This window comes from Lagenorhynchus albirostris, chromosome 9 (assembly GCF_949774975.1).
Source record: "Lagenorhynchus albirostris chromosome 9, mLagAlb1.1, whole genome shotgun sequence".
Taxonomy (NCBI): Eukaryota; Metazoa; Chordata; class Mammalia; order Artiodactyla; family Delphinidae; genus Lagenorhynchus; species Lagenorhynchus albirostris.
Window position 1 is genome coordinate 99,510,872 of NC_083103.1, and position 9,244 is coordinate 99,520,115.

A 9,244-nucleotide genomic window follows, 5' to 3' on the forward strand; every position below is an offset into this window, starting at 1 on the left:
AAATACTTTATTAATGAGAGGGCAGCATAAAGCCACGGGACTGCATCTGCTCGGGGAGAATCCAGAGGACAGCCTGGCACCAGCCCCAGCTGACACCCGACCCTCCTCCAGCGAGGACCCACTAGGCTATGCCTCCCTCTAATTACCAGGTGCCTGGCTCAGGGCCTGGCCAGTTATTTAGAGAACCAGCGCCCACGCCTCGCACAGATATCTGTGAGGCCAGGGCTGCAAGCACCGTCTGCTGAAAGCCTGCTGCCTGAAGCTGCTACCTCCTGACTCCACTCTCCTGGGACCCCTCCTGCCACCCCCGTGCCCAAGCTCGGGGCATCATGTCGCTTGCACACACAGCTGCAGAGTACATGCTCTCAGATGCCCTGCTGCCCGACCGCAGGGGCCCCCACCTCAAAGGACTGCGCCTGGAACTGCCCCTGGACCGCATGGTCAAGTTCATAGCCGTGGGCTTCCCCTTGTTGCTGATGTCACTGGCATTTGCCCAGGAGTTCTCCTCTGGTAAGTGGCTTCCAAGACCCAGTGGGCCCTGAAATGAGTCAGCCCCCACTGTCTAGATCACATGACTCGGGCCGGGCATCACCCAAAAGGCAGACTATGCATCCGTTTGGGGCACCAGCAAAGCAGAGGTGTTAAAAAACTTTGAAAGTCATTTCTAAAATTTTCCAGTAAAAAATATTTGTCTTAATTTCAGTATTCGCATGTTCTGTGTCATTGCAGTGACTAAACTTTTATTTTGATTTTCATGTGGATGATAGAGATTAGGATCCTATAATCTCTCCAGGATTTATGACCTCTAAAGGTCTTAATTAGCCAAGCTTCAGATAAATCTCCTATCTTCTTGGAGTCTTCTTGCTACTCCCCACCTCCAGGATTATTGACTTGAGAACCTATTAAGTGCCTGACAGAGTCTGGCGCATCACAGGTGCTGAATAAATCCACTCCTTCCTCTCCAAGAGCTCCAGCCCCATGCACGAGCACTAACAAACACGTATACCCAGTGTTCTAGGTGCTAGATTAACACAGCGAATCTGCCACCTCTATTAAAGACAACATGGACTTTCCCGAGAACTGGGATTGCTGGCTTTCTTTTCTGGCTGTGTGCTGAGCTCACCACCTTGCCCAGGGACGTGTGTCAGCCTCCCACTGCCTCTTCATTCACCCACAGTGCAGACCCAGACACCTAGGGCCTGGGAAGAAGACAGTGCCTGCCAGATTCAGAAATGGCCAGAAAGCTCTTAGCTGATTGTCCCCTGGATCCCCGTTCCTCCACCCCAACTCAGGGCTGCCTCAAAGCTGTGTTTCTGTTCCAGGGTCTCCCATCAGCTGCTTCTGTCCCAGTAACTTCAGCATCCGGCAGGCTGCCTACGTGGACAGTTCCTGTTGGGACTCACTGGTTCACCACAAACAGGATGAGTCTGGCCAGCACAGGACGAAATCCCTCTGGCCTCACAAGGTAAAGTGGCAGGGGCTCTGTCAAGCCTGCCTCACGGCTGGGTGGCGGGGGGGCAGAACTGCATCGATAGGTTCTCTCCTGCCCGCCTCTGCTTTTGTATTTTGCTCATTGACTTTCGCGTCTCAGGCATTCTTCAAATATCTGGTCATATTTGCTCACCCACTTTTATCTGATTGGAAGTTTTGTGCCTAGGGCTGAGGCTGTCAGTTCAAAGTAATCCCTTTGGGCCATTTCATTGGGGAAAACCCCAGATATCAGTATCTGCAATCTGATACTCTGGGCTGGTCAGTTTTCCCAAGAAGAATCATTCAATCCCTAATTTGGGTGGAGGGGGCAGCATGCAGTTGGTATCAAGCTCATCTGCCAACCCTCTGGGAACTCAGCCGTGGGTGTCAGCATTCACTACTCATTCAGCTCACCCCCGTTCTCAGTATGTTCCCCTGCCCTCAATGGACCCAAGTGCAGAATCCGTCTGGTTTAACGTTTCCAAAGAATAAACCACAAGGGCGGTCAGCTGAGTGCACCATGTTTCAGAAAGGATCTGCGGATCTGTTTTCTCAATATTCCTGTTTCCAGCCCCACCTGTGCCCCCATTTTCAGACACACCCGGTATCTCCCATCCCTGAGTCTTCCTGGTTCTGTGGTGAAAACAGCCTGGCTGTACCCACCTCAACTTCTCATCCTCTCCGTGGGCTGGTACCTTCTTTCACGCAGCTGCTTCCCAGGTTTCAACACTTTGTTACTCTTGTCTCCTCTTCTATTTTCTTTCTCCTTATAGGATTATGTCTTTTGGGTCCCTTTATTGTCATTCTAGTGGGGTTTCATGAGGGAGCAGAAGTAATATGTATGTCCAAGGCACAGTTTTAATCAGAAGTCACTCATAATGTTTTCTAGTTCTGACAGTTTACAGGGCCTCAAAATGCCACAGTTCTAGGACCCAGACAAAACCAGAGACTTAATGGAAAGAGTTCATGAGGTGTCTGTCCCTGGACGTGTTCAAGCAGGATCTAGATGGTAACAAGTTCAAAGTACTGCAGAGGGGATTCATATGTCAGAAAAGAGTCAAATTGTCGATCATCAGATGGCCTGAGTGCTCGTTAAGCCCAGATTCTCTGGCTGCACCTTAAGCCTCCTGAAACAGAAGCTCTAGGGTGAAAAGTTCATTTTCAAGAAACGTCATTTCTTAGACAGGAGTGAAAAGGTTCTCATTTGCTCTCGTGGTCTAATATACCTTTCCTAGCCTGTCTCTTTTGTTTAGTTCAGAAACACACACATGCGCACACATACACACACACACACACACACACACACACACACAAATCAAATAGCCTCCCTCTCTCTTTTTCTTCAAACTCTCCTCTAAAATAAAAAGCATCTATGGTTCAGGAGAAGCTATAGGCCAGTATTTCTTAAGGGAATAAGCTCCAAAGTCGGACTGCCTGGTTCCAAATCTGCTCATTCACCTGCTAGACATGTAACCCTGTATCGGGCACTTAACATTTTCATGCTTCAGTTTCTTGGTCTATAAAATAGAGCTACTGATAGTACAGGTACTATAGTACAGGTACGAAGAATGAATAATGCATGTTCAGTACCCAGCAAAAATGTCGCTTAACTGAGCCTCTACGAGTAGGGTTTTTACTGTGGGCAAAGCAGTGGGTCCAACCTGTTGGGTGTGGTGAGTATGATAAGAAACATAAGGAAAAGTCCTTTATCTAAGGTAGCAAATAGTGTAGTGGAGGACACCAGCTTTATGAATACCCAATGTCAGTTTACAAATACAGACCAGAAACAGCCCCCAAGGATTCCAAGACAGTGCCTGATGGCGTAGTTTGGTCTTACCAAGAATCCAAAGATGAGAAAAGGCCATTGCCCATGAGAGAAGGCAGGGCAGGCTACGTGGAGGAAATGGGACCTGACCTCCTCTCTGGAGGGTCGCAGTAAAGGTCAGCCATGCCGGGGCCCCTGGCAGGACTTGGAAAGCTATGGACTCTGGATGTCTGGAGCAGTCAGAGAAAGAAAAGTGGAAGATTGAGAATGAAGATGCTCTCCCCTAGGATGCCATGACCACCATTGGCCATGATCTCTGGTTAGCTACCCAGGCTAACATGCATGGAGAATGGGGACAGGAAGCTAGCGTTCCCTCTTGCTCTCTTTCTTTCCCTTCCTTCCTTCCTTCCTTCCTTCCTTCCTTCCTGTCTCTGTCTGTCTCTCTGTCTGTCTGTTTGTCTCTCTCTCTCTCTGCCCTACCCTTCTGAGGCAGGAACTGGGGAAGGAGAGCCCCTCACTCAGCACCCTGTCTGCAAGGTTGCAAGGTCTGGGCGCCCTGGGCCTCCCTCCTCAGCTCGCTCTCACCCTGCAGGCCCTCCCCTACTCCCTGCTGGCCCTGGCCGTGGCCATGTACCTGCCGGTTCTGCTGTGGCAGTATGCAGCCGTGCCGGCCCTCAGCTCAGATCTGCTGTTCATCATCAGCGAGCTGGACAAATCCTACAATCGCGCCATCCGCCTGGTGCAGCACATGCTGAAGATCCGGCAGGAGGGCTCGGACCCGCACGCGTTCTGGGATGAGCTGGAGAAGTGAGTTGTCTCCTCCACTGCCTTCTGAAAGACGCGGTCGAGCCCTAAAATGGGATCTTGCAGAGTAATCTTCAAACTATCCTCTGCACCATCCTTCTCGAGAGTTCAACGTTCTTAACACGTCACCGCATTGACTTTCTATCATCTCTGTACAGGGAGAGGGAAAGGACTCTGCCTCCAGTTTATAGGTGACTCCACGGAGTCACAAAGGGGTTAGCCTCTGAAAGACCACTTTTTCAGAACCCTGAATAGCTCCTCCCAGGCCTACAGGAAAAACAGCCCAATTCTCCCAGATACTTTTCCTAGGCCCTCCACACACTGTCATCAACCACTTCCTCAGACTTCTGTCAAACAACTAAATGACAGAAGCCTTCCACTCCACCTAGGCAGTCTCCTGCTTTCCTCCTGAACAAGCCGTTCATTCATTTAAGCATTCACCTGTCATTTAGGAGCACCAGACACAGCTCTGGGTGCTGTGGATACGGGTGTGTGTGTGTGCTGGGGGCGGGAGCTTATATTGTATTGAGGGAAAACAAACAGTGAATTAGCATAACACATAAGAAAGCTATATGGTAGAGGATAAGTGATATAAAGAAAACTAAGACAGGGGAAGGGGCTCAGGAAAGCTGGGAGGTGGAGGGAGGTGCAGTGTTAAATAGGGTGGCCAGGGCAGGCCCCCTCAGAGCACAGCTGAGCTAAGGTTAGAAACCATATTCTGCCTCGGGTTTGTGTACACCTCTATCCTCTGAAAAAAGCTCTTCTCCTGTCTATCTCTCTGAACCCTATCTACCTTTGGAAGGCCAATCTAAGACAATATTCTCCATAGGGGTTTCTGAACACTCCAGCTCACACTGTTTGTCTCTCTCCTAACTTTTACAACTACCATGGTTTGTATCCATCGTTTTAGCAACAGAACGAGCATTATTTTTATTTCCTATTTGCATGTTTCATCTGCCCCTTCCCTACAAGCCAGACTGCAAGCTTCTTCAGAGCAGAGACTGGATTACATCTACCTGAACACCACAGCTCTCAACAAATACTTGTTAGCAGATTTATTTCTATAAAATGAATGAACTGGCCTAAAAAAAATCATACACAAAGGCAACAGACCAAGAACCAGAACGTGGTTATTTAGAATCCCAGTCCAGTGCTAAGTTAATAAGTCTTAATGCTTCTTAAGGATCCTACTTCAGCTTAGAGATTTAGTCTGCCTTGCCAGGCAGAAATCCAGAGTGATCATTCATTATTCACTGATCATTCACTGGGTTTACTGCATTGCACTCATGTCTTGGAGAATTAAGATACACTCACACACCTCTCTTTGGGGAAAAGAGGGGTTATGCTCAAAGAAGGCAGATATTCCTGTGAGCCAGTAATGCTGTGTTGCATACACAGATGCTGTTACTTCCCCACATGGCTCTCTCAGGATACAGTTCTAAATGGTCCCTCCTAATCTTGCCTCCTTTCTTCCCCTGCCCAGGGCTCGGAAAGAACGATACTTTGAATTCCCCTTGCTAGAGCGGTACCTGGCCTGTAAGCAGCGCTCACACTCACTAGTGGCCGCCTACCTCCTGAGGAACTCCCTCTTGCTCTTCTTCACCTCAGCCACCTACCTATACCTTGGCCACTTCCACCTGGATGTCTTCTTCCAAGAGGAATTCAGCTGTTCCATGAAGACAGGGCTGCTACATGATGAGACCCACATCCCCGATCTGATCACGTGCAGGCTGACCTCTCTGTCTGTTTTCCAGATTGTTAGTCTCTCCAGTGTAGCAATATACACCCTGTTGGTTCCAGTGGTAATATACAACCTCATGCGGCTGTGTCGGTGGGACAAACGGCTCCTATCCATCTATGAGATGCTCCCAGCTTTTGACCTCCTCAGCAGAAAGATGCTGGGATGTCCCATCAATGATCTCAATGTGATCCTTCTTTTCCTCCGAGCCAACGTCTCTGAGCTCATCTCTTTTAGCTGGTTGAGTGTCCTTTGTGTGCTGAAGGACACAACCACCCAGAAGCACAACATTGACACAGTGGTTGATTTCATGACGTTATTGGCTGGCTTAGAACCCTCAAAACCTAAACATCTCACCCACGGGATGTGTGATGAAAATCCGTAGTTAAGAAACCATGAAGCAAGAAATTTTATGGAAAGTAAAAATCTCTCCCCTTCTTCACAAGTCTCACGCACTAATATACAAAAACACCCACTTTAGGATTGCTAAACTTGCATTTAGCTGAATCGAACATCCTGTATTATGCTATCCCAAAGGTGAGAAGATATAATCAATACATGGAAACAAATCTGAAAGTTGGAGCTGATGAGTCCAAAAGCTAAAAAAAAATAGATCTAGAGCTTAATATGAAGACAGAAGAAAAACTAAGACTTAAATTAAAATCTAGGGACTTCCCTGGTGGTCCAGTGGTTAAGACTCTGCACTCCCAATGCAGGCGGCATGGGTTTGATCCCTGGTCGGGGAACTAAGATCCCTCATGCTGCACAGCATGACCAAAAAATAAAAAATTTAAAAATAAAAGTTACCATTATTTTAAAAAATTCAAAAAAATATTAAAGTCTAGACATTGTACAAAGGGAGAGGTTTCTACAGGCTATTAAATGGAGGTAGTTTCTTCTCACTCTATTTACGCCTTTGTAGGATACACACTCAGTTTAGAGCAAGTGGGGTAATCTGGTAAGAGAATAAAGATATGAAATCCCTGGGAACCCTGTGGTGTGGCCTCAAACCCCAGCTTGTCTTGTGGAAGTCACCAACCTTGCCCAGGTATCCTGTGGCCTGCAAGATGGGCCAAGAGATGCTGATGGCAGGAATTTGCCGCCTGCTCTTGGGGCTTAAGGACAGCATAGAACAAGGCCAGAGCCATGCATCAGCTGTGGGTGGAGTCTTGAGGTGTACAGATACGCTTTTTCATTGTGTAAACCAGGGACTCACTTCACCAAGGGCTGGGATTATGGGCTGCAGACTCTGTAATTCTTGATAGGCCCAGATATGCTTCTAATACCCCAGGGGATGCTCTACCTCCACTTACAGCCAATCACTGATAGCAACCATTTAGAACTAAAGAGCATAAATAGTAAAGTGCTGTTGGGCCCCAACTCTCTCTTACTCATCTTAGCTTCTAACTCCCATTGCTATGTTTGGAACCTTGATCTGACTCCAAAGGCCATGCTCGGACCACAATACCTTGCTGTCTCTCATTTGCTATTTGTAGAGCTGCACATTATGTATTTCTTCAGAGAATTTTTGCATAAGTCATTTCGACCCCTTTTCATATAGATAAGTAGAAAAGTTAGACAAATTCAGATAAGTTTACCTAAAACAAGCAAAGGGGTCGATATACCGACATTCATCAATGGCTTCCTGTTGTCGCTCGGTAAAAGCCTCGCTCTTCAGTTGGTACACAAGACCTTCACAATCCAAATCCTGCCTGCTCCTTCAGTCTCTCCTCTTGCCTCTGTCCACATACATCTTCCACTCTAATCAACAACTTGCAGTTCCCACGCTTCTCACGATGCTGAGCCTGTGAATATGCTGTCCCCACTGCCCAGGATGCCCTCCTCTGTTCTGCACTGGGCCGACTGCTAGCTCCCCTTCAAAATCTGCCCAGGCACATTTCCTTCAAGAAGCCTTCCCAATCTCCTCTTTCCTTCCCTAACTAAGTGCTGCTATGTCATCCAATACCTACCTCTGAGATAAAACTTATTACACTTAATAATATTAATATAGCCCATGTATTTGTCTTTTCCTCTTAAATAAGTTTCCTAAAGGCTGTGTCATCATAGGCACTAATAAATAAATATTCTTCGGAATACGTAGTGAATAGTTGCTCAGGAACATTACATTGTCTGGAGAACACAGAACCAGCCACTAAAATACCCTGTATTGAAAAAGCTTTGTACACAAACATGCCCTTCACAGCAATTGATGAGCAAAAAGTCAAACATGGATGTAAATAATTATGTAAAATTATTAAGCCATAACTGGAACATTAAGCAGTCATTTAAATAACATTTCTAAAGAACTTATAATAGCACTACAAAATGACTATGATAATGGTAAGTGAACAAAAGAGGAAACATTATGTTCGGTATGATCTAACCTATATAAAATGCATTAAAATATTAAACATACAAACTACTACATATAAAATAAGCAACAAGGATATATTGTCTAGCACAGGGAATCACAGCCATTATCTTGTAATAACTTTCAATGGAGTATAATCTGCAAAAATACTGAATCACTATGCTGTACACCTGAAACTAATATTGTGAATCAACCATACTTCAATAAATAATTAAACATACATGTTAAAAGTGATTCACTTGGGCTTCCCTGGTGGCGCAGTGGTTGGGAGTCCACCTGCCGATGCAGGAGACATGGGTTCGTGCCCCGGTCCGGGAAGATCCCACATGTCGCGGAGCGGCTGGGCCCGTGAGCCATGGCCACTGAGCCTGCGCGTCCAGAGCCTGTGCTCCACAGCGGGAGAGGCCACAGCAGTGAGAGGCCCACGTACCGCAAAAAAAAAAAAAGTGATTCACTTCGTATGGCAGCATTATGAATTAAAAAAAAATCTTCCTGGCACTGTATTTTCTAAATTTTGCATGAAATGTTTTAGAAATTGTAAGGAAATGTTTCTAATGAAATAAAGCCTGCAAGGACAAAATACAGCTGAACAGCAAATAAATCAGGCAGTTAGCAAATAAGGGTTAAAAAAAGAAGAAGAAAAGCAAATCTGTCAATCAGAGCTACCTATATTCAGGTTCCAAGGAAAAGTGCCAGTCTATAGTATGAAAGGCAGGATTATGGATATTTTGTAAACTGAAAGTATTCCTGGCAATTTCCAAAAATGAATCTATATGGTTGCCTTGAGTATGTTTGTAAAAGCATACTGGAACCGTGAGTTCCAAAAGGACAGCTTTCAATACGAATGAACAAAAAGGACTCTCGTAATCTTTCTCTCTGTGTTAAAACCATTTTGTCAAGACTCTTGTCACTGTTCTTACAATTCCAGAAATGAAGTACCTGGGTTATCGATTCTAAACCTTTTTTGAACTAATTGTAAGTTACTTATTTTAGCGTTAGTTTTTTCTCCAGTAACTTACTGAACTTAGTGTTTTAACTCTGTACATATTTTCCTTAATTTCCATATACAATTCTAGAAGTCTAAATTTTGAGTATA

At 45.9% G+C, this 9,244-nt stretch overlaps 1 protein-coding gene across 1 annotated transcript; it reads left to right on the plus strand.

Annotated features, from left to right (window-relative positions):
• Positions 1-329: 329 nt before the first annotated feature.
• On the plus strand, positions 330-6,162 carry PANX3 (pannexin 3). The gene is made up of 4 exons (XM_060157993.1): positions 330-510; positions 1,323-1,465; positions 3,828-4,042; positions 5,523-6,162. Exons 1-4 carry the CDS (start codon positions 330-332, stop codon positions 6,160-6,162), a joined length of 1,179 nt encoding a protein of 392 aa, XP_060013976.1.
• The last annotated feature ends 3,082 nt before the right edge of the window (positions 6,163-9,244 follow it).

Coding starts and splice junctions, on each gene's coding strand:
- PANX3 (XM_060157993.1), top strand. CDS start 330: ATGTCGCTTGCACACACAGCTGCAGAGTACATGCTCTCAGATGCCCTG. Junction 1,466..3,827: donor AATCCCTCTGGCCTCACAAG/GTAAAGTGGCAG, acceptor CTCACCCTGCAG/GCCCTCCCCTACTCCCTGCT. Junction 4,043..5,522: donor TTCTGGGATGAGCTGGAGAA/GTGAGTTGTCTC, acceptor TCCCCTGCCCAG/GGCTCGGAAAGAACGATACT.